At 37.1% G+C, this 26,033-nt stretch overlaps 1 protein-coding gene across 4 annotated transcripts in view; it reads left to right on the top strand.

Moving 5' to 3' along the window:
- USH1C (USH1 protein network component harmonin) overlaps positions 1-25,009 on the top strand; it is a 49,299-nt gene extending 24,290 nt beyond the window's left edge. For 2 of the 4 annotated variants that reach the window (XM_088057430.1, XM_088057428.1), the window contains exons 15-21: positions 1,455-1,531; positions 19,307-19,348; positions 19,659-19,712; positions 19,858-19,957; positions 21,161-21,270; positions 21,971-22,026; positions 23,786-25,009. In XM_088057430.1, the coding sequence (XP_087913556.1) occupies positions 1,455-1,531; positions 19,307-19,348; positions 19,659-19,712; positions 19,858-19,957; positions 21,161-21,270; positions 21,971-22,026; positions 23,786-23,798 (452 nt within the window). In that variant the 3' untranslated portion in view covers positions 23,799-25,009. Of the gene's footprint in view, positions 1-1,454; positions 1,532-2,274; positions 2,325-5,027; positions 5,181-5,525; positions 5,643-19,306; positions 19,349-19,658; positions 19,713-19,857; positions 19,958-21,160; positions 21,271-21,970; positions 22,027-23,785 lie in introns of all 4 variants that reach the window. The other 2 variants (XM_088057431.1, XM_088057429.1) reach the window with 2 other exon arrangements.
- Positions 25,010-26,033: the final 1,024 nt, after the last annotated feature.

Here is a 26,033-nt window from a genome sequence, read left to right as displayed (position 1 = left end):
GTAATTGATGTCAACTTGCCTCCTTCTGTTTGTCTCAGACACATCACTGAGCTCTGTGAAATATACCACCAGTTTTTCTCCAAGCTAAGCTACCTATGAATTGGTTGTTTTCAGAAGGCTGGAAGCATATGATAAATCAATTAAATAACTCTTATTTAACAGGTACCTATCTTGCAAAATCTACATCCATTCAAGTAGTCATGGTTTTTAACAATCATCAGCAGGAAAAATATAAAGAATAAGGCTTATTAAGAAATGGTCTGAAGCATCAACCTCTATAGTTTGGGGGTTTGGTGCACTGTTTTGCATGTTATTTCTGTTCAGTGTTTACCTGTCAACCTTTTCACGGTTAGGATTGCAAGGGATCTTACAGATCACCTTGTTCCAACCCCCTGCCATGGGTGGGGATGCATTCCACTACACCAGGTTTCTCAGAGCCCCATCCAAAACTGCCCTTGAACTCTGCCAGGGATGGCACATCCATCACCTACCCTGGAAAACCTGTGCCAGTGCCTCACAGTAAAGAATTTCTTCCTAGTATCTGATCTAAATCTATCCTCTTTAATTTAAAGCCATTCTCCCTTGTCCTGTCACTACATGCCCTTTAAGGACTTCCTTTTCAGTTTTCTGGTAGCCCCTTTTAGGTACCCAAAGGCTGACCTAAGGTCTCCCAACAGCCTTCTCTTCTCCAGGCTAAACAGCCCTCACTTTCTCAGCCTTTCCTTACAGCAGAGGTGCTCCAGCCTGATCATCTTCAGGGCCGTCTGTTGGACCCATTCCAACAGCTCCACATCCATCTTATATTGGGAGCCCCAGAGGTGGATGCAGCACTCCAGGAAGGGTCTCATGGAAGCAGAATAGAGGGGCAGAATTCCCTCCCTTGCCCTGCTGCCCATTCTGCTCTTGGCGCAGCCCAGGATGCTGCTGACTTTCTGACTTGTCCAGAGGGAATTAAGACAGTTGCAGCTTAGCTGGCAGTTAAGAATCTAAATTGGAAGCTGCAAATTGTATGTGGAAAGTGTACTAAAATTGTATTGTACAAAGAAAAATGTGGAAAGTGCTTGTTGCATAATTTACAGGAGACCTGGGTTGATTCCTCAGCTAATGTTATTTTATTATATTATTTTGTGTGTGACTTCGGGAAAGTCTGCTGATGGTTCCATTACAGGAAAAGCCACCAAACTCTTTAGGCTTCCCTTCATCACATAGCAGACTAATTGTCCACATGTAGATTCTAACATCTCTTCAGGACTGGAGGAGTTTGGAGACTGATTTAAGTAGGTCCTTCTTTTTTTAACCATTCTATAGAAACACATCCCATCACTAACTATGTTTTTTTTTTTTATTTCATGGAAACTTCTAGTCACACATTACTGATCTGTTTTTCATTTCATGGGAACCTCTAGTTACTGTCGCTTCTGTCCCCTCACCCCTTTCCTCCTTTGTTTCTCTAGTAGATTTAAAGGGATTTGCACATGACCAACTTGAAACTGATGACGTGGATGACATGAACATGAAGCAGGACCAACAGGTTTGCCACTCAGCCCTCACTTCCTATCTTTATTCAGATTCTTCCTGTGTCTCACCTCCTCCTGACAGTCAGTCTTGACATTGAACTGACCATTTGGTTTTCCTAGGGCAATATGTGTGGTCCTTTAGTAAATGATGAAAGATTTTGACACTGCTGCTGTCATCGCATCTAAAAATACGTTGATATGAAATCTAACTCTACGTTAGAAACGTGGACTATATTGAGTGCTCTGTGTTAGCAGTGTTTCTTATATAAAGTTATGGTAATATATTCTTTTGTATGTTTTTACTTCAGAATATATTTTATAATATCTATGCACTTGGCTTGAAATATTTTGTCCTGGGAAATGGAGCTTTTTATGTCTCCTCAAAAGCCATATTCTGCCACAAGCTTGAATGAGTTTGAATACCTGTTTAATTTTCGTAAGACTTGCAAAAACTACTGTAAAGTAAGAGTGTGACCATAGAAATCTTAACAATGCACATGCCTGTGTGGTTCTGTATTATTTGCTGCATTTTCTTTGGCATAAAATGTGTATCATTAAAACAAGGGAAACTTATGACTAAGTGTACTAGAACCATTTATCAAGAATTTAGCTAGGAACTTGTGATGTAATATCAAACCTCTGGTGTTGCACCTTCAAATAAATTTTAATCAGTTACACATGTCAGCATGGATTGGTCTGAGTACAAGCGTGTCCTTGGCTTTTCTTCAAAAAACAACTTTTCCTTTACCTTTTGTAGCCTTTGGATGGTTTTATCGGTATGATGGAAAATTTCCCACAATCCGTAAGGTACAAAGTTTGAAATGTGAGTTTGCTGTGTGTGAGTTTGAAATGGAATTTTTCTTCTTCTCTGTTGTTAGTAAACATTTTTTATAGTCAAACATTCCTTCTTTTAACGTATGCACAAATTAAAATGCCTTTGTGTAGGCATTTTGTGTCTAGGACTTTGTCCTTTTGAGTCCTTCAGGCTCTGAGTTCCACCATGTGCAGAGGGAGTTGTATAACATTACTTTGCAGAAGGTGTTCATTACAGGTGGGCAGTGCATGTCTTCATGTTCTCTGAAAGTCCTCAGAATCATGTGTATATAAAAACAGTACAGAGACAAAAATTACACAGTTATACCTTAGCAAATCTCCCTGTAGGACGAGTGAAGGAAAAAGGCTTTTAGGCATGCACATATGAGCAAAAAAAAGAAAAATTAACAATCTTTAAGCTGATAGAATATTTCTGTATCTGTAGAGATGCCGCTGAAGTAGTGCAATTTCAGTTTATGAGAGTTTCAAATAATATTCTATCCTTGCTGTTGCTTCCTTCTCTTTCTTTCTTGCAATGTATATTAGCCTTATTATAGGGGGATTGCTGTAGTGTTGTGTGCTTTGTTGGTGGTTTTTTTGGTAATTAACTGTAGTAAAATTGCCATGAAAATTTTGTGCATGTATCTGTCAAGAATTCAAGGTTTCAGGATTGTTTCTGACAGATGAAGTATTTGTATCACTGTTTGAGAGTATTACATTGACTTTCTGTGGGTCCAGGTAATACCTGTTTTCCATAAAAGAGATTAGGAGAAGATGGTTCATTCCAATACCTTTTTGTACTGCTAGTGACCGTAAATCATCGTGGATCTGTAACCGGTGTGAAAGGCAGGGAAGTTAGGATTTTTATCAGAAAATTATAAAGGCATGTTATGGAAATCCTTCACACAAAGAGGGTAATATTTTGTGTTGCTGCAGACAACTATAATTTAGAGAATGCCCAAATACACCTTCTCATATTAATGATCTTACACAGTTCCTATTGAACTTTACCAAACAGTGTGCACTAGAAGCTTGAAAAGATTTATTTTCAATCATTTGCTTTTGGCAGTGATGCATTTTCATCCTACTCCCTATTGCTAATGATTTTTTTGTTTGTTTTAAAAACAAAATTTCACTATGTACTGAAAATGTCTATAATAGGAAGTAAACTGAATCCATGGGGAAAATTGTAGGAAAGGATGAATCATCCTGTTGTGTCTGAATGCTGTGAATGCAGCTAAGACACTCAGATACATGTTCATGTTCTAGAAGTCTTTGGCTTGTGTAGTGCTTAGTGTGCCTTTGAATTCAGTAATTCTACAAATGTTGGTACCTAGCAAGTTGACCTGCCTGATGTTACATTTAGCAGACAGTACTAAATGTATCTTGAATTTTTTAGAGGATGACATTGGCTATTGTTGTTAAGATAAAAACTAATTATCCCTGAATAAAATACACCACAGAATTAGGTTTATGTTAAAGCATTAGTGTGAAAAGCTAGAATTTTTTTAGCTAAGCTTTATCTCCAATATTTTTGGGGTTCCTTTTCCCTCTGCTCTCCTCCCTACAGCACCACCACAATGTAAGCATGAAGCAATAGACCACATCCCACTGAACTCAGCAGTACAAAGTTCCAGTTAACTGCTTGACTGGGGGAATTGGCTTGTAGCAGCCAGGGAAAATGCCTGTTTTCCAAGGCTTTGTTCTCAATATCAGGGGGCAAAAGGTGAAAGGAAGACAAATAATGCTATTTAATGTGAAGCAGTTAATGGTGGTTTTGGGAATTCAAAGCATGAAAAGTCAATAGCTGATGATGATGATGATAAGAACAAAATTAAACTTGAAGCACAGCCTTTCTGGCAGTGGCAGTAATTGTCAGTAAGTGGCCACCTGCTCCTCTGTTTTACTTTTCATAAATGAAAGGAGAACATGGCATTTCCAATATGAGCTGAGTCCTACCTGTACAAATGTGAAAGGGTAGCAGAAATGTGACATCACTGAAGTAGAAACAAGGATCAGTGTCTGTTTTGAAGACAACAGCAGCAGAGGCTTCCAAAAGAAGCTTCTAAAAGAAGCTTTTCCCTCTGTTTGTATCCTACATCTAAAATTTTAGAGTCACTTTGTGCTTGTAGGAGCTACATGGTATTTGTGACGATGCAGTGTTCCTTCTTGGAAGAAACTCAGTTTCTGCACTGATCTAAACCTTTCCTTTATAATTAGTTCCTTATTTCAGTTTTATTAGAGGATGCAATGCTGATTTTAGGGCATATGCATGAAGCTGTTGGATGCATGGACTATTCACATCTACCTGTACATGAGCATCTGTCACCAGAAAACAATCAGTCAGATATATATAAATGCCAAAAAAGAGAGATGACTAATCAAGACCAAACCAAAACTGTTTGAACATTCCAAGTTCTGCAGTGAGCTTGTGTGCCCTGAAGTTGTAACTCTGCAGAGGAACAAAAAGGTTGCTCTGATCTCATCCAGCTTATGTTAGGAGGCACAAGCCCTCGAAAAAGATTGAATTTCTTGCAAATTGCTGGGTAAATGGACTTTGGATTTTCCTTTAAAAAAAAAAAATCCCATACTTGCATAGACTGTAATTAATTTTTCAAGGCAGATACTCATGTACCAAGATTGAAGCTTGTGGTGTTTTTAGCTGATGTAAAAATTTTTGTTAAAAAACCTTCCCAGAAAGGGAAAGAACGAAAGAAGTCAAAAAGTGATAGTTTTTGTGAACAGAGGAAGAATAAAAAAGAAATGGAATTTGAGCAAAAACTTGCCAAAGAGAAAGAAGGTATGCTGGAGAAAGAAAAACAACTGAAAATAAATCGTCTTGTGCAAGAGGTATGTTGTGATCCATCAAGTGCGAAGCTATATTGAAAGAAAATTAGATGGGTTTTTAGTGGAATTATTTTAGCAGGACACTTGTTTAATTCTGTCAGAGATAATGAAATTTTAAAAGCTGTTTTACTGCAAAATTCTGCCACCACATTTGCTTAAAAAGTCAGCCTTTGCCCAAATGAGGATATCTCTGCAGTTGTGTCCATGTGTAGTGATGAATTTAATGAATAGGAAATCCTTCATAAAATTATTAGTATTATTATTTTAAAAACTATTTTAGGTGGCTTTTCATACTTGTATTATGACTATACCTATAACCTTTTCTAATGCATCAACATTATGGTCAAGGTATCTGAGACAGAACGAGAAGACCTGGAAGAATCAGAAAAGGTGCAGCACTGGGTGGAAAGACTTTGTCAAACACGATTAGAACAGATTTCCTCTGTGGAGAATGAGTCTCCTGAGGTAAAATTCTAGCTTTTCCATATATTGCATGATCTCTAAATAACTGAAAGTTGCCTCCTAAAAGCAACAGGTTTTACCAGTGAAAAAATCTGTCTTTGTCTTTCCCCCTCAGTCTTCTTTCTAAGAGGTGGGGGAAAAAGTCAATAATTGATGACTTAAAATCTACAGAATTTGCTTTTCCTATATTTTATGAAGATTTAAGCATTATTTTAATGAACTGATTTTATTTTGTCCTTTTTAACTATATTAATATAACATTATGTTGATTATATTATATTATGTTATGTTATATTATATATCATATAATATAATATCATCTATCATATCATATCATATGTAATATTATAATATTATTATATTGATATTGTTGTCATAATAATAATACTATTAGTTTAACTATATATCACCACTAAATTAACAGTTTTATTGTCTCATGAAATATTTGGACTAGGTGGGACATGCTACCAGTAAGAAATGCTAGATCCAGCTATATTTATTAGTATCATGTGAATATAAGAATATAATTGATGATGAGCTCTTGAAAGCTTTCTTCTACTGCGTGAAATAAAGGAACAGGATAAGAAAATTAGAAAAATATACAAAACTCACAAGGAATAGGGTTTGAGCTTGTACTTTAAGTAGTCCCCTTTAATCAGGGGAGCTGCAGATAGCGATTGTTCCTTAGAGCCTGATGGTTCTACATGTGGAGTGAGGCTTTCCCACCATCCTGTTGCTCTGGCTTTCTTCCAAGGAAAGCCACTTCCAAGAGGAACACTGCAATCTAGTGAGCTCCCGTGGGATGCCCAAGAAACTGCAACCACAAAAGGGACCTTGGGGAACACTCTTACATGATTTTCCTTCAGGTCAGTGTGGAGCAGCTCTGAATAAAGCAGCTGATCTTTTGTTCCTTGTGGCCCTAGGCTCAGATCCATGTGTCAGTACAGGTCTTTAGTGGAAGGTTTATGCAGAATTTTTCTCTCACTATCCAAACTTGGCAGCTTGTGTTCTGCTAGAACTTTGTCCCCCTTACTTTGTAAAGTAAGTAGGAGCATTACAGATTACAAACACTGTTGTATTTTCAGAGCTCTACCTGGATTTAAGACAAGCACTCTGTTGTGTTTGCTCCATTAGTTTTTCTATTACATTATATATAATTGCTCTACTACAATTTTTGTACAAACCCACCCAAGCAGTTAGAACATGTAAAACACAAAACCTGAGTGTTCCTTAGGGGTAAATTCAGCTGAAAAATATTCAGGTGCTACAGGTTTGAGCTGTTTCTTGGGAACAAGAGCATTCAAGATCTCAAGCTCTGACAAAGAAATAGCTATTTTTCAGCACAAAGCGATGAGCATGTTAGATAAGAAGAATGTGAGAAGTGTTACCCACGTGAGGGAAGTGTTGCCATATTAGAGTAAGATGAATGTGTCTGTCAGCTTATCTATGTAAGGTTTCCTCAGCTGAGTCTACAAAATAGCAAAATGACTGAATTTTCTCAAATACTGCAGTTTGATCACTGATAAAAGAAATGTTAGCAACTCTAACAGCATATGTAGACTCCTTCCTCATACACATCCTTATTTTTTTGGATGAGATGCTCATTGTGTTCTAACTCTGAAGTTGTTTAGTACCAAATAGATCTGGTGTGGATTAACATAAATTATAAAATCTCAAGCCCCTTGAGGTTCTGAATTTCATAGCACAGTGAACTTTTTGTTTTGATAGCTGCTTAAGCTTTGTTTCCTTTCTTGTACTAATGTGTGATTATGTTTACACAATTTTAACCCCTTTCCCTTTTTTAATGACATAGAATCTCAGGGCCTGTCTTAGATTATTTTCATTCAAATAAGCACTTTTGCAAGGAATAATTCTTGCTTTCTCCTCATGAGAGCCAGAGGCAAAAGTTATGTTATCTTGGTTTGTGCTGTGGTTTTGCCTTATGAAAACTTCATGCTGTTGGGGTTTTGTGGGGTTTCTTTTGTCGACCCCCTTACCCCAACAGCTGATGTCACACCACTCCCATTTTTCTTCTTTTTAAGCTGGAATATCAAGGAGTGCTTTTAGAAAAGCCTTCAGAGAAGACATTTGTGTATATTCTGTGTGGGAGAAGCAAAGATTTTCCTGTGGAGGAGCTGAACGGTGTTCTAGGGCTGGCCACCCTTCAGAGCTGTTGTAGGCAGAAGTGTTGAGGCAGATTTCTGTTCTGTCACATGTAGCTGGCGAGTGGACGTCCTCCTGCCTCCTCTCCCTCAGCCACCTCAATGCGACGCTTTGCCGGGGGCCTGCAGCTGCACACCACAGATCTTGATGACATAAACTTAGATGAAGTTGACAAACCCAAACAGCGCGCACCGCCACCTCCGCCACCGCCGCCGCCCCCCACTGTTACCCCAGCACCACCAGCTCACCCACTTCCCCCCTCAAATCCTCCACGAGGTCCCACGCTGTTGGTAACACCAGCTTCTCAGGTGACTTCGGGATCTGTTTGGATGCATGCGCCTTTATCGCTCCCCTTCGTGCCTCCCTGGCCTGATCCATCACCCTCTTTGACCACTGGATCTACCTTTCTGCCCCTTGCAATGTTAAAGGAGGGAATGAGGTGATTTCTTCATTTTTTCAGTAGTGATTGCAGTCCAGAGGTAGTTTCATGTTAACATTTTTTAAATGCAAGTCAGAGCGGGTTTGCTCTCCTGCTTACATACCTCATAACCCTACTACCTGCAGATGTCCTAGATAGAATGTATCGGCTAAAAAAAACATCATTTGGACTTGAGTGATTAAAGACAAAAAAAAAAAAAAAAAGCAACTGCAGGCAGAAGATTTAATTCATTGTTAAATTTGAGTATCCCTGTAGTGAAAACGACTTGTAAAAGTGCTTTAAATGTCTCATCAAATTGCTTTGTTAGGTGAGAAGAGTGGACAAAGAAAATTGGCTTAAACTCAGAAGGTCAAACTTTTAAAAGGTCAAAACTGTATAAAATAAAAAAGCAAGAGCTGGTAACCTGGTTTGACTTTTTGCACTCTGAGAAAACATCAACTTTCTCCTTATTGCAATCTGAGTCCAAAAGAGGATCAAATAAAAGAAATCTTATGCCAAATCTTTCTTTAGGAAAGAAATGGCAGCTGATTCATGGTAATTCCCTTTGTTTAGCACTGTAGTGAGAATCACGTACTTGTTGTTTTGGCAAAAGATGCTTACTTTTTTCAAGCAGCAGAAGAGGATCCCACATGGTCACTTCTTTCCTACACAATTTTCTGCATGGGTTGAGTGACTGCACTGTTGAGTTTGGGGGGTTTTGCATATTTACTAAATAGTCCTTGTTTCTGCATGATTCTCCTTGGGTAGGGAAGGATATGCAAATTTATTACTTTTTGGTGGAAACTAATAGGTTCTCTCTGTGTGAGCAATTGCCCTGATGTGACCCATGAATCTCTTGTAAACTTATGTGGACCTCTGGTAATGCTTGATCTATGTGGTTCATACATTTGAAGTGCCAAGAGTGTGCTAGATCTACTGAAATGGAACTATCATAGGTTGATCTAGATAGCAGGTTTCCCAAGTTATTTCCAAAATAAAAATGACATGAAACATCATTGAACAAGTGTACAAAATACTTGTGCTGAGCAGAAGAAATACCCTCTTCTAAAAAGAACAGAGAATATTCAGATAGAAGGATTAATATAGGAACTGCCATACTGATCTGACCCCAAATCAATATATTATCTGTTTCTGGCAGTTTGTTACTGCTAGCTGTGTTAGAGAAAATAAAGTAATAATTAAGAAAAATATGTTAGGTAACCACAAATAACCTAGCCTTTAAAATTAATGTCAGTTTTCACTGAATATAATTTGTGTATATGAGGAAGTAACTAGGCTCTTAGTAAAATTAATTGAGTCAAAGCTGCTTTGTTTATTAACAGATAATTCAGTATTTCTGATGTAATTTCAGAAATGGAAGCAAAATTAAAGCTTGACAATTTATTCTTGCTACCTTTTACAAAGTCATTTTTAAACTCCACAGATAAGCAAAAGCAGTGCATTTGTGTGACTAAAGATCTCATGTTTATGCCAGCTAAAGCCAAAATATAAGACAACTGTAGTTGTCCCATAAGTTAATCTTTCTAATATTATTCAAGCTGGTAAATCTTCTCTACATTGCTCCATTTTTGGTTTCAACCCAGATCATTTAATTTCCAATTCAGCTCGAACAAAACCTGACAAAAGGAATAAAAATCCTGTCAGAGACATTCGTGAGAACTAGCTATTAAAATATCTGGTATAAATTGTCTGTTTCTGAAAAAAATTATTATTAGCTTTACACTTTATATGAACCCAGTACTAAGTGTGTTGCTGTTTAGGTTGAAAGAAATACCTCCCACGTTGGCAAAGCATCCCCTGTCTCAAGCAACCCACTGGTATGTCACGTCCTTTTTATTTATCATGGCTATAGTATCATGAACTTCTCATGTAGTGCTAATGGCAAGGAATTGTCAAGAGTTTCACTCTGCAGGGCTAATTTATTTAAAATTCGCCTCATGGAATGATCTGTGTAGATACATTGCTCTGCTGAAAGCACAGGTGGTGGGAGTGACTCCTAATGGTTCAAGGATTTTGTATTTCAACAGTTTAGCAAAATGCGGTCCGTATTTGCATGTTGCAAATGTCTGTATGTCCCAGCGCATGTGCTTTCTTCTTCCATCAAGGCAAAAGTTTCTAGGTTCAAACCATCTTTTAAATATAATGAGTGCTAAGATGCAAGTTTCATCTCAGAGCCAACATTACTTTGATATCTCTTTGCACTGATTTTGAGTCAGAATGATCAGATGTCCATTCTGCACTGCAGAAGAATCTGTTGCTAAATTGTGCAACTCCAGGAGAAATCATCCAGTTCCAGTGCAGTTTAATAAGTTGATATCTGTGAATCTGTTGATTCTGATTCTTCTAAGCTCAGAATGCTTAATGATACAATGTATTTTACAAACTAGAACAACATCAGTTGAGTGATATCCCTAGGGACTTTCAAATACCTGATTCAAACTTTTTTTTAAATTATTTAAGAAAGGTTGGGGGAAAACAAAACAAAACAAACCCACAGGGGAAAAACACACACACACACAACAAAAAAAGAAACAAACAAAAAAACAAATCCAAAAAGTGTCTTAACCTGTTTGGTGGAAGCAGATAAATAATTTCAGAGGTTACAGCTTGTACCATAAGAACGATCTCTGGAATACATCACGTTTCCTATGAGAAACATTGAGAAAAGTGTCCCAAGAGTTGCTGGGGTTAAGTCAGAAACTGAACCCACAGGTTTCAGTTTTGAACTCTTGTCTTGAATAAAACTGTGCTTGATGTCAATGGGAGTTTTGGCTGAGTGAGAAATACAGGATTGGACTAAGACATGCTGAATGATTAGGTCTCAGATACCTCTGGGAATCTCAACATCATGGAGTCAAGGGCAAGGAATTAACCTAAAAAAACCCTTGCAGTTAAATCAAGATAATTTAACTTGAAATTCTTTATGGAAAGCTGTTTGCTGCAGTCCTGCTGAATTTCATATTAAAAGATTTATTTAGCCATGGATTAGTTACAATCTTATTTTGGGTTCACTTGTTCTTACACTAAACTTTAGCAGTTTGAGGTTTTTTCCTCTAACTTCTTATTCAGTTTGTTTCCTTTATGGGAAAAATGCCAAGAGCAGGGATAAGGTTTTTCCATAATCTTGCTAGTGAATCCAGAATTTAGGTGAAAAGCTACTGTTTGGATAAAAGAGAAATAGTGTTTTGGTTTGTTGGCTTTGTAAGCCTTAGTTAAAAATATTCTGTCAGCTCTTTTTTTGTATTAGTGTCTTAAAATTCATTATGATAAACCATTTGAATTGAGGAGTCTTGGTGAAATTATGGATTTGTACAAATTGGGTTGTGAACTGTAATTTTCTTAAATTAACTCCATAGCAACTTGCTCCAAGTCCACCTACCCAGCGTCATCCAGGGGTACCAATAGTCTCTAAACCAGTTATGCTGCATCCTGACCCAAACTTCGTGGTCAGGCCAACAATCAAATCAGAGGCCCTGGTAAGCCTTTTAATATCCTTTTTCTGAGTACTGTGTGGGTTTGGTTTTGACATTGTTCTTTGAGATGGCCTCAAAAAAATCAATCTTTGTCCCATTTCCTGCTAACTAAAATTCCTTTGTATTTTCAAGCAGTCATTAATGGTAAGTACAAAATAGTATTTTTCCATTTTTTTCCATGGTGGAAAAGCCACTTTCAGTGACAATTTTTGTACAGAGTGCATAATTCCAGAGCAGCTTAAAGCCCTAGAATTTGTACATCTTATTTCTCATTTATTCAGATGCTGGGTTTTAGTTTGATAATTTCTGAATTTGTCAGATATCAAATAATAAATATTAAGTCAACGGAATTAATCAGAAATGAAATAATAAAAATTAAGTCAGCTGTCTTTTACCTTTGTAAACAGTCATGAACATACTTGAAGATATATGCCTTTTTTATCATTTATTTATCATATATACATATACATATACATATATATATATATATATATATATATATATAAATAATTTAAATGTATCTTTTAATTTCCAGTGGGAAAAAAGTGTGTTGTTATATCAGACCCCAATATACTGGTCATGCAGTGTTACTGCAAAGTTCACTCACACAATAAGCTTATTTTTCTTATTTCTTTTCCATTTCTGTGTCAAATGCAAGAGAAAAGTCAGAGGCTAAGCATTTTAGGACCAACCATGAAGCATCTTTGGGAATTGTAGTTTATGAAGCCAAGGCTTACTGAGCAAAAAAAAAGAGAAATATTGCTCAGACAGTTGATAAGGATATCTCAGCTGATAGTCCTTGAAATTCACCTAAAATAGCTGGTGGACTAATTAGTAGTATTTATTCTTGAGGGTCATCATGACTTAAGCTGTTAGTGTCGGAATTCTGTGTTTGTTGCATGCACATGTGTGGACACGTGTATATATGTATTTGTAAGACAGTAAGTGACAGAAAAAACATCCAATTTGTGTTGCATTTATTTAATTAGAAGCTATTTCTGGCAAAAAAAATTATGTGCACAATATTCCTAGCTGTGTTTCATTAAAACACGATGGATTTGTCATTTTTCACTTTAATAATTTAGATGTTCTTGTTCCTTTATTTTCCCAGTTAGACTTTGAACAAATTTAAGTGATACTTATTAACTGCTTTTCCCACAGCCAGAGTCATCTTGAAGCTTCTGTATTATAAATGAACTGAATAGTAATTGGAAGCAGTTTTAATAAACTGCTTAAGAGAAGGCAGGCACACGAGTTAAAAATAAATTCAGATCCCTCCAGTGGAGATGTTTCCTTCAGTTGGAGCTCTCATTTTGATTGTGTTTAGTAATTTAACATCTCTAAGCAATATGAAGTCCCTTAGAGGAGTAATGAACAAAGTCATAATCTGCAGTTAATATCATCTAGCTCTTGAAAAAGTGTGTGTATATGAACTAGTTTGCAAAATAGATGATACCTTTATGTGTGATCAAACAGCCTTGGTACAAATTTTAAAAAGTACTTGTTTTTTTTAACTGATTACATACAATTACTTTAAGAAGCTGGTAATGAGATCCACCTCCATGGGAAATGTCTTATGATTTGTTATGCATGCATGCACATTTTCCAAATCACAAGTCTGCTAAAATCTTTCAGATTCAATCATCTTCCTTCCCAAACTGCCTTATATAAGTTGGAAGATTAAAATTTCTATGGGAGCAATATTCTGGTAGGACTTTGAGAGAAAGATCGGTCTATAAATTATAGACCTTATACCTCTTACTTCCATTGATGACTTACTGCAGTAAAGGATATTTACTCATCCTCCCTGCAAGGAAGTCACAAGTGGTGTGTGAAGTAAAGCCTGCATGGATACTGAAGAGGGAAATGACTTCTATTAGTTAAAAAACAGAAAAGGCCAAACAGAAATGAGAAAACAAACAAGACAGTACCTGCCTGTCTCCAGAAGTGTATAAGAATTGTAATAAGATTGCATGCAAAAGGGGAGTGGGGTATGGTTGTTTGGTTGGTTGCTGAGTGTGGTTGTGTGTGTAAGTTCATTGTTCAGATACAGGACCGGTTCCACTTCTCTTAGTGGAGGATAGTATCACCAGACAACACACCATTTGCTGTCTGCTTTCTCATCTCCCTAGATTTCACACACCTTATGGAACTCTAGCTTTTAATTTGACATAATGCACACCACTTTTTCTACCTTGTTTTTACCTGAATTTAACTGTCCTGAGTATCAAGCTCAAGAAACTGAGATTGATGGATTTAATTGATTGAAGTAGCTAATCCCGGTGGCCTATATTCAAGCAATTGACTAGTAAAGAAGATGAAAAAGCATGCACTTAAGAATAAAATAGGCATGCAAGAATGGGTAAAATTCTCCTGTTACCTGAAAGGTAGTTGGGCCAGACAGTCTCCATTATGACTCAAGTTAGCTTATTAACTAAATTCAGGTAAGAATTACCAGGTCTTTTAGCAGTTGATGAATATGAAATTGTTTCCACTTATAAATAGGGAACTTATGGGCGATGTTTAAACCTTAAGTGTGGCCTTAAACCCTGAGGTCTGCTCTGAGTCAAAATCAGTTTGATCTGTACTAGAGTGAACTGGAATACACTCATGGCAAAGCCAATTAAATTTTGGCTCAGAGAACAGGAGTGGACTGTTAGGATTTAGTGGTGAGATTTTCACAGATGCAAAACCACCAGGAGCATTAGTCTCTGCTCTCCCATCTATCAAAAACATCCTGTTGTGTGACTTACAAGGCTCTGCTGCACTTGATGCTATAAAATATTTTTCCTCCCTTAATCCTTTGTGGCTGGCTGAAGAATTTCTGAAGAGAAAAAAAATCATATTTAAGCTTTCCTCTAATTTGCAAGATTTGAAGCCTGATGCTGCAGGACTAAAGTCAAGACTTAGAGTCTTAAAGTAAAACCTAGATACTGTGTGGAAAGATGGGGAAGGACTGGAAATTTCAATTAGTATTGGTTATAATCATACCAAAAGAATCTGAATTGAAATTTTTTTCTTTGGGTTTTTTTTTTTTTGTGTGTTTGTGTTTTTTGTTTGTTTTGGTTTTTTTTATGAGAGAGAGAGAGATTCTGAAGAGATTTGTGGAAAATTTCTAAACTTGCCCATAAGTCCTCCAAGACAAAAACTCATAGTTCATTTTAATAAAACACAAACTATATTTCATTATCTCTGGAATATATTTTTCCAAATAATGATAAGACTGTAGGACCCTGAGAGAAATGTTACTGAAACTGATACACAGTAATTTGTTTTAAAGCAAATTGACAGTGAAAAGGTAAATGCCAGAGTTGGGTCTGTAGAAATTTTTTTCTTGTTTCAGAAGACTCAAATACCTTACCTGATTTGCTGAAAGGTTTTGAGTGGAGGCTGGGGAAATGTATTTTCAGTAGTATTTTCTATAATAATATGGGGGTTAATCCATTTCATTTTTGAAAATTTTTGTAAATTAATAAGATATTCTGCATTTTAAATGATTCCAAACTACAGCATACTGTTCTGTTAGAATAGTGGAAGTGACAGAAAAACATAATGAATATGGAATTTAAGACCATGAAGCCAAAAGCAATTCAATAAAATCCATTTAATAATAGAATTCACCTCTTCAGTATAGGATATCTCTGGTAGGAAAGTAAATCTTAAATGCATAAATATATATTTATCATTACTTCTCAATATTTTGGAAATTATTGTCTACCATTTTGTCCATGTTTAGGGTTGGGGTTTTTCAATTTTTTTTTTTTTCTTATATATCATGGATGAGACATCCAGGAACTGTTTTATAGAGATGAGTTGTAAAAGCAGGCATGGAAAATATTTTAAAGAAATCTTGTGGTATGGAAATGTGCATTATTTATGTAGTTTCTATAGAATTCTGTCCACTTTCCATTTGGTACAATTTCATTGTGTGTGTTCTCTCATTTTGAAATGATACAGGGAACAAGCACTAACAAGTGCAAGTGTTATTAAGTCCCTGGGAGAGCAAAATAAGCAGAAAAATAATTTATGAGTAGGTGATACTTATTTACAGCAAAAAGTTAATTCCTGGTTTGGCAATTTTCTTTCTCTTTGCAGCCACAAGAGATGTTTAAAAGGATGGTGGTTTACAATTCATCATTTAGATCTAACAAAAAACAAGTAAAATAACATTTTCCGTGTTTTGTGTGCTCCTTCTGGTTTGATTGATCATAGATTTAAAACTTTCCTTTCCAATTCTGTTGCTCAGTTTCTAAAACAGAGGATGCAAGACAGCCCTAGTGCATGAGAACTGCTAGTATTTGTAAGCTTTAAGTGTGTGCTTGTGGCTCCTCCCAGTCTAGGCAGAAGAAGAATGAGAATAAATCCTTCAGGTTGGACCATCTGTAACTTATATGGTTAAGAGCAACCTTTAAGAAAGTTGAACACTGATAACTTGATCTGATACTGCTATTACCAAGATTTCCCTGTTTCTTTTAGTGTCCAGCTGCAATGCTTCCAGTAATAAAATTCTTCATCAGTTTTAAAAACAGAGCTATCATCATAACATAGTTACTGGCAGGAAATCAGAGGAACTGGTGGTGGAAATTCAGCCTTCCTGTATTGTGTAGGATTTTCCAACTGCATTTTTACTTCTGTCGCTTTTCTCTGTCATAAGGATGAAGTTTTTGTCTCTTCATCTTTGGTTGGCTGGTGGTCCAATGGATGGTTCCTTGAAGAAGTGAACTTTATGCTAAACTTCTCCACTGCTGTCAAATGTGCCAGTTTCTGTACAAAACCCCTTTGTCATTGCTAAGCCAAGTTAGATGCATTGTTGTTATATGAAAAGTTGGCAGACAATAGTGACCTCACAGTGTGAGCTTTTGAGCAGTAAAACATTAATAATTCTTTTTTTCTTCCTTTAATCAGTTTCAATCTATATCTAGAAGGGAAAACTGACTGAAAAAGATACAGCTTTGAGATTATTTATTTGCCAGTAAATGCCAGCATGTTCTGAATATATAACAATTGTGTTCTCAAAAGGGGTGGTTTTTTTTAAAAGATTGTTATTTCTGGTCATGACTTTCTCCTTCAATTATTTTTTGTTGTTGTTGCTGCTTGGGTTTTGTTTGTTTTTTTGTGGTTTGTTGCTGTTATTTCAGGTCTCATTTGCTCTTGACTATAAGAAACCAGGGAAGCAGTATCATTAGTATAAGTGCTTATGTTTCAGAGGTTTTTTATTCTTTAAGTAGTAACTTCAGCTTTCACCTGGAAGTCCAGACAGAGTTGTTTCAGTGCAATCAAATATTTTAGTGTTCCGTTTTCAACTTATACTCAGTCCTCTGAACATTTTTGTAAATCAAGGAGGGATTTGAATGGTTTTAACTCTTTTACCTGAAATGTCCTGAGTGGTGGGAGGGTAGGATTAGGACTGCTTTCCACTTCATCTTCCTTGGCTCATTAGTCCCTGCTTGGATATGGAGTGCACTCTCTGATCTCTGAATTTGTGGTGTCCATTTCAGGGGAGATTTATTACAGTTCAGTGCATGTCTTCTTTCTGTCTTATGTATCTCTGATACACAGTGATATGAACCCAAGGGGACAACAGTTTAGGTTGAATATTAGGAAATGGTTTTTCACCCACAAGGTGGTTGGGCACTGGAAGAGGCTCCCAGAGGCATCAGCCTGACAGAGCTCAAGAGATATTTGTACAGTGCCCTTGGATGCATGGTGTCACTGTGCAGGGCCAGGATTTGGACTTGGTGATCCTTGTGGGTTCCTTCCAACTCAGGTTATTCTATGTTTCTATGAATTTTGCTTGCAGATTGGTTTTTTTGGTGATTTTTTTTTAATTTTATTTTGTGTGTTTGTTTTTGTGAAGTTTTTTGGGTTTTTTCCTATTTAAAGATTATTTTCCCAGGAAAACTTTCAAGGACAACATCTGTTTTTCATGAGGACAACCTGGGACAAAGAGTTCACTGACTTCCTTTAGATTACGTAATGACTTAGTGACTTGGCTGAGGTTGGAGCTCTTTTCTCTAAATTACTTGCTCCAAACCCATAGATATCTACTTTAGCCATGATTCCAAAAGCAGTACTAATTCAGTTATTCAAAGTATTAATTGTTTAGGTAACTGTCATTGTAAAATGTTTCTCTTACAGCTTTAGTTAAATGGTTCATAATATTAATACATTTTGTAAATGAATGAATGGTTGATTGAAGCTTTTCCCCCAGGATTAAATTTTACCCTTGCTGATGTCTATGATAAAATTCTCATTTATCTGGTTAACAAATGTAATGCAGTGTAACAAACCCAATGTAAGGCAGTGCTGTTATGGGTGAGATCAGAACCCAGAGGCAACCAAAAGAGTATAGCAGAGGAGGCATTAGTATTTTCTGCTGCAACTTTGCCATTTAACAACTAGCTCTTAAATATACCAAAGGAATCTCAAGCTGTGTGTTTGGTTTACAAGTGGAAAAAGGCTTAGCTGAGTCTGACAGTGGAATAGTCTTTGTTGTCAAATGGATCCAGTAGAAAAGATGGCAATAATGAATATATCAAGCTTGATCATGCACTGAACTACTGGTCTGTGTAAGGTACTGGCTTGCCTGCTGTGTCTGCAAAAGGTTGTGTGGTTCTCTGTTCCCGTATCACCCGGTTATTGCACCTTCAGGCCACAAGAGTGGGAGCTAGGTGCCTCAGTAAAGATTTTCTTAAGCTCTGAAGTCCTTACTTTAGCATGCAGGGTAAGTGCAGAGCTTTCATAAATCCCCAGCATTGCCCATACAGTTTCACCTTGTAGCTATTAATCCTCCTCAAGAAACTGCAACTCAAACACCATTGACTCCTGACTGCTGATGCAGGAGCTCCCATACTTGCAGAAAAGGTAACTCCTGCTTTGCCCTGCAGTCTTGGTGTGACAAGGGTTAAGCCCCACATTTTGTGGATCCTCTCAAAGCTTAAATCCTGCTGTGCCTAACTGCAGTATCATCTGCATTTCAAACATTCCCTGACAAAACTTTAAAGTCCTCCACAGAACCACATGAAAACAAAAATCATACTGTTGTCCTGCAAATTGTCCAACAAACTGTTGTCATGTACTTCCTTGTATTATGGACCCAGCTCCCTGAAATTCCACATGAAGGAGGAGAGAAGGGAGCTGAGAAAGAATCCTAAAACCCAGACAGTGTGGAGTAGTGTTGCTGACAGGTGAATTGGAGCCTATCATTTCTACCTGTTACCATCCAACATGTTGATAATCCCAAGAAATGTTACTGCAAAGAGTGTGGCAGAACACACCTGCCTGTGGTGCTTTCAAGATTTGTTTCTGTTCTGTCAAGTGTATCGAGGAACCATGGAGCTGACAGGTGGTAAATGCTTCCTCAGAAATGCTCCATGATGTGACCAACTCAAATTATTGATCTGTCATGAGGTTTTGAAATGTCTTCTGACTGTCGGGATGGACTCTTTGCTGTCTCTCTGGGCTTTTCTCCAGTTACTGTCTTCTTTCATAGCTTACAGAATTACATGTTCTCTCACTAATAAATAAGATGGAATTTGTGTGTTAAGTGTGTGAGTTGCTGTTTTTGCAATTAAATGTCATTTTATTCTCAGGGCTTCCAGAAGTATGTGGAAAATTTTGATCCATATTCAATGGTAAGGAGAGAATTTAAACATGCCTCACTGTTTAATATGAAATACTCTGGAAAAAAAGCCAAATCTTTGATTTTGAGGGCTGGGAGGAGGTAAGATTCTTGCTTGTTGCTTTTCTGGGTCTTATGTATTTGTCTTCTCTAGTCATGTAGAAAAGGAGCGTTCTTACAGGAAAAGGTGATGTGGCATTCTGATCTTCCTCTTACACTATTTTAGAGGAGGGAAAGGTCCCTTTTCCCCCATAAATTACATAGATCAGCCTAATTTTTTTGTTTACAAAGTGGAAATGATTAATCATTATGTCTTTTCACAGTTTACCCCAGACCAGATTATGGGAAAAGACGTACGACTATTAAGAATAAAAAAGGTAAATATTGTGTTGGTTGATGGATATTTAAAAGGTTCATGTAAGCATTTGATGCACAGCATCATTTAATAAGAAGGAAAGATTAAGCTCCTGTTAATGGCAAAAATCAATAGACTTCTCAGAACTAGAACTGTTTTTTTCATAGGAAGGATCACTAGACCTTGCAGTTGAGGGAGGAATTGATTCTCCAATTGGAAAGATTGTTGTGTCTGCCATCTATGAGGACGGTGCTGCAGACAAACATGGTGAGTAACAATGGGGAATTTGAATACTACTGCAAAGTGTCTCCTTACACTGGCTGACAATAGTTGGCTGATTTCATAGCCTGGTACTGAAAGGCTAACTTAGATTAGCCCAAAGACCTAAGTTCAGTCTCAAGTTTAAGGGCAGTCCACATCAGCTGCTTAAATTTTAGAAAAAACAACCCCTGATTCTCTGGTGTATTAGCTACACTACACTGCTTAGTTTTGTTGGTTTTGCTTCCTTGAATGGTAATTTGTCTAGTTAAGCAGCTGGGTGTATTCCCAAAACCCAACTAAAGGCCAGAGCCTCTGAAGCTTAGCTCTTGAAGGCACAAGAACATGCTCACCAACACATCTGGGCTTTGCACCTGGTGGGAAGTACCTGCCATCCATTTCTTGAGAACTCTTATGACCTGGTCAACAACGAGGGCAATATTCCCTTACACTGTCTTTGCTGTCCTTGTCCCAGCCTGCACCTAAATTCAAGTCACTCTTGCTGTGAAAACATCTCAGTCATTTGATCTCCTCAGTGCTCTTTTCACTCTTTTTAGGATCTCTCATAACTAAGGCTGTCCTCTTACCATCCTCTTCAAATCCAGTTCCAGTTAACTAGTCATGCTTCTTTCCAGACTGGAAGTCAAAATCAGCTCTAAGGAGGAAACACTACACATACATTTGCAAAGCAATGACCATATGCAAACCCTTGACAAACACCATTTTATTCCTTCATGAATTTAATGAATTTTGCCATTTTTATAGAATCATGTAATTTTTGGTGTTGGAAGAGACCTTACATATCATCTAATTCCAAGCCCCTGCCATGGGCTGGGACACCTTGCCCTACACCATGTTGCTCAAACCTGGCCTTGAACACTTCCAGGGATGGGGAATAGTAGTAACATCTTACAGTCAGTCACAGTTTGTAAGCTGTATAGCTGGATTACCCAAGCAGACAAACAGTGGAAAATCATATTGAATTAGTTTCTTACTGGTCATGATCAATAAGAGATTAGTTTGGCTTTGCCATGCTTAAAAATTCCTTTTGTGTTTGCCTGTAGCAGACTTCCTAAGATTTTTAGTGTAGACCTTCGCATCCAGTGAGAACACATGTCATTATAGTCTTTACTGCACAAATATGGCACAGAAAACACTCCTAGGATTTTGTTTTGCATACATGCATGTATAACACATTTTTCTTTTCCCCAGGAGGCATAGTGAAAGGGGATGAAATACTGGCTGTAAATGGCAAGATATTAATTGACAGCAAGCTGGCAGAAGCACAAGCAACTCTAGCAAAATCTTGGAACATGGGTGGGGTAAGTAACCTGGAATACTACTTCATTCTACCTACAGAGCTCACATGAGAGCTACTTTTCTGTCATGACATTGTCACATCAACACAAACAAGATTACAAACATCAAAAGTAGTGGGTATGTCAGGTACTCTCAAAATCAGCTAGAATCTGCAGAAGATGCTGGTATGTAGCATCCCTGAAAACCATGTATGTAATTTACTGGGAAATTCCATGGCATTTAGCCACATGTCAAGATTGGTATTTAAACACATTACATTCTGAGTGTTTATAGAACTTTTATATGTTGAATCACTCTTTGATATTGAAGATTACTTGCAAGCTGATTGGAATTTTCTGATAATAGCTTATCTTTAATTTCTTGATGTACAAACAACATTGCCCTTCAGCTACAGTGGGTGTTTCCACAGCAGGAGCTGTAATCATTGCTCAAATGACCAATACAGGATGATTCTTAGAATAGCTTTTTTGTAAAAATCTTGTTGCAACAGTAGATTTTTCTTTAAATTCAAGATACAAACCAAACAAGTAAATCAGGAATGGTCTTCCTATGGAAGTATTTAATAGAGACCTTGCTGCTGCTCCCTGTGAATTTCCAGGAACAGTTTATCTCCCTGATTATCTGACATTCCATGGTGGAGCACTGGCCACCTCTAATAGTAGTATTTAGCAGCAGATGTTTGCCTGTGCTTTTCTTTTTCAGGATTGGATTGACTTAGTCATTGCAGCATCACCTCCAAAAGAATATGATGATGAAATGTAAGTGCATCAGGTTTTTTCTCTGGGGATTAAAAGATGAGTAACAATAGCCAGTTTGCTTTTTTTTGTCACACATTTTTCAAGTATCTTCTTCCTCTTATGGACTGTATAACCTCCTGCTTTACATTGTTGCTAATTTGATAGTAATAAGTAGCTGCCATGCATTACAGCAGTGGTTCCCAGACTGCAAAACTGTGATTCTCAGAATTGGTTGTATATGACTACACACTCATTCTTTCAGTTTAAAGTTTGAGGATTTGGGCTTTGGTTTTTTTTATTAGTTACACTTAACTTCAGTCTGAATCATTCACTCTAGATCACAATTTAGGGAAACAAATTCCCGTAAGCATTCTGTGTCACAACCAGATGTTTAATTCTGTGTTTTGGTTTGGTTTAGTTTTTCTTAATTAGATTGCAGTTACTGTTCTTGTCAAAGAAAACTTACATAAAATTTTCAGGAGATTAAGTGATTTGGGTGTCTTGGCAGTGTTCATAGAATCCTTGTTTTAAAGATAATCAGCATAGGTGTGAAACAGAAGAATTTACAGCTACAAGTGTGATAGGGTTATCAAATCTATGCAACTTGCTTTATGTTGGACAAACAGTTTCAAAAGCAAGACCCATATTTTCTAGTTTGATTGAAGATTTGAAGATATCCTTACTACCAAGTAAAATGGCAGAGCAAGGTTTTCTAGTCACTGTTAACCTGGGTTCCTGTTCTATGCAGAATACTAGATATTCTTAATATAATACAATTACAGTTGCTGTAAATCAATTTTACTGGCTAATACCAATTATAGATTGACATGAAATTTTGTTTAATACCTGTGCATAAACTAACAGGCAAGTAAATAACTCTATCATTGTTATTTTTGTTTTCATATCTTGTATATTTAGCCCTACCATTCCCTCATCAGCAGTCAGTCCCAACACACACAGAAAGGTTTTTGAAGGCAGTGCACCTGTGTACAGACAAGGGTATCTCCTGCAGCTGTAGCCACTGCAGTGTCCCTCATGGTGAATAGCACGCCTGGCTTAACATGACTGGCCACCGTGAGGCTGTGTTATTTTTTCAGCATGTCCCTGCCTGTGCATTGCTTGCCATCCTTCCTTTTGTTCTTGGCATGCTGGAGCTGGAGTGTTCTTTGGGCTTTTGCCATGCCTGTGATATTAAAATATAAGTATTTAGTTTCTACTTCATGAAGTCCCTCAGAGATCCTCTGCAGAATTGGTTTTATCACCTGTCAGACTATTAAATAAATAGGCCCTGTCTAAACAAGAAGGATTAACCTAAGGTTTTTTCCTTATCTGTGGACCATTGCTGTGGCTTTGGGAGTTCATAAGTATATAAGCAACTACAAATTATTTTCTTGTGAAGGCTTGTCCAAAGAACAAGTTTCCATTTAGATTATTCACAGTGTGCCTGTAAACAAGTATTCATGAGTGTTTGGTTTTTACTGAAGTTCATTAATTTGTCATATACCTATACAGTGGGTTTGTTCTGAAATTATCCTTGTCTTAGAAATTCACTTTCCTCTGTATGGTTTCTCTGTGGCTGTAATCACTGTAAGTACAGTCAGAGATCTCTAGAACTACTGAGGTAAGATTTCTTGTTGCATGTGGGTCTTCTCAATTATTACTTACAATACAAATCAAAACTACTTAAGATCCAGTTTAAAAACTGTGCTTACTAGAAAGATTAAAAGTTGCACGAGAGCTAACAACACATTTCTCACTATTTGTTTCTTTTTTTCCACAGGACATTTTTTTAAGGAAGACTACAACTACTGAAATGGAATCTTTCCTCGGCAGAAACCTGCTGCTCAGTAAATTAATAGAGAATCAATAACCACATGAAATGCTTCTTTATTGACTGACCTGTAAATTGAACTAGAAACTTCAGATAATTTGAATAATTTATTATCATTTTATAGACATACAGCAAAACTTTTTTTCCAGCATGATTAAAAAGAACTGCTGACCAGCATAGCTCAGTCTGTGAGCGCTTGATCTCTTTTTGCTATTTTGAGGGGCCAAATTTTGCAGATCATCTTTCATTTTTCCTGGAAATAGACTCTAAAATGACAAATGAAGATAGAACACAGATGTCTGTTCCCACATGCAGCACTTGTGAATACACATTCACAGGCCAGTTTGGGTGTGAAAAAAATTATATTTTTACTTCCTAGATAGTGATTTTCCTGGGAAAATAGGAAAGTACACAGGTAACTCCTGTTCTCATATTTGTATAGCTCTCTTAATGTCCATTTTTGTGTCTCAGTTTTGAGGTTTTTTGAGCATAAAGACCTTACTGGTGGAAGAACTGGGATACCAGGAATGTGAGCATTATAATGAATAATTTTGATTGTGTTGTCCACACAGTACAGAAAATCTTCTGTACCAGCAGAGTAAATAACTAGCAAGTAGCTCAGATAAAATCATTATGCATAGTCACACTCATACTCCTGAGTATTGGTGGCAAAAATTCCTCCCTCATATAGTCATGTGTGGAAAATTTGGGTGTGATTCACAGTCTGCTGTTTTGTACTTTGTTCTCAGTGAGCCTATATATGTAACTAAAGTGTGCAGGAAGCCACTAAGTGTAACTTTCTTCTCTTGGTTATTCTGTGCCTTAGGTTTGAGTAAATTCCTCAAGACCGTAAAATTGATACAAGCTTGGCTTTAAGTATTATTACAGTCGTAGACTTAGTAATTATATTATAGAGATACCGCCTTAGAAATGTCATTGTCTTCTTCCTTTCTTGTACCTGCCAGTTTGTGTTCTGTATTTTATGTTGTGTTTCAGTTTTTCTCACCTATTTTACTGAGAGACAGTTCATTGGTATATCAAATTCCCACTGAAGTCTTGCCTTTTCAAGGTTTGGAAGCCCTCCTCTTCTTCAGCACATAAAAATAATAATTACATTCCTGAGAACTCTGTACTTATATGCAGATGTTTACTTATGTTGGTTCGCTTTCTTTATTTGCGCTATTCTTCCAGTATGCCAATTAACGTGTGTGGCAGGGAATATGTGTTAGAATATTTAAAATGTTGAACTCTTACAACTAATCCAGAAATAAAATTGCATTTGCCAAATGGAAGAAGTCTAGTTTCTTATTTGTCTCTGGGTTTGTACATCATAGTAATAGTTAACTGCTAAAGTACACAGATTTCTACGTTTTTCTTCAATAACAGACCTACTTGCAAGAGATTGCCACCCTTGTGGAATTCAGAATTCACTCTGCACCGAAAGCAATTTTCCCTTGGCTGAGCTGCAGTAATCTTTTACAGAGTTTTTTGGGGCAAATCTCATAATTTGATAGTTGGCAAGCTACCACAGTTGCTACAGTGTACTTTTTTGCTAGGTCTTAGCATGCGTCTACCCAGGCCAGTAGACTTCCTAACCACAAACTAATCTAAATGCTGTATGCATCAAGATCAGCACCAGAAGGAAATTGCAGGAGGATGTACTTCTCCTGCTGCTTTGGTTCCCAGTTGCCTACGTACTGCAACCATCTGGACCATATGACAATGCATCAGAGAGATAGGTGGTGCTATCCAGTGCTCTCTCAAGGGCTGCTCAGATGTTTTGTACCAGCACATAGAGAGCCACAAAAATGCACCAGTAAAGAACTTCAGTGCTTGATTGTGCTAAACACTGTCTCAGCACACTAAGAAACATAACACAAAACTTAGAACTATTTCTACTGGTGTTATTTGTTCAGACAGAAGGAGCACAGAAGATTGAGCTGGGAGATCTGTGGGAGTACCAGCAGTTGAGTTGTAGCCTTCTTAGTCACAGAATTGTCTTCTCCCCATCTACCCTGTTAACTTGATTTGCTTGGATACAGCTTAAAATGCATGAGAGGCAGTTGAGGAAATAGTTCCTGCTCAGTACTACAGGTATATTAAGAAAACGTTGCTTTGAGAGTTTAACCTGTGTTTCTCTAGGCAATGTAATGAGGTGGTGTCAGGAGAAAGGAGCCTGACACTTCTGAAATTTTAA

The sequence above is a fragment of the Pseudopodoces humilis genome, chromosome 7 (genome assembly GCF_049639895.1).
Source record: "Pseudopodoces humilis isolate 2021_Gansu_Grassland_sample_001 chromosome 7, ASM4963989v1, whole genome shotgun sequence".
Classification (NCBI taxonomy): domain Eukaryota; kingdom Metazoa; phylum Chordata; class Aves; order Passeriformes; family Paridae; genus Pseudopodoces; species Pseudopodoces humilis.
This window is presented reverse-complemented; position numbering and strand designations above follow the sequence as displayed.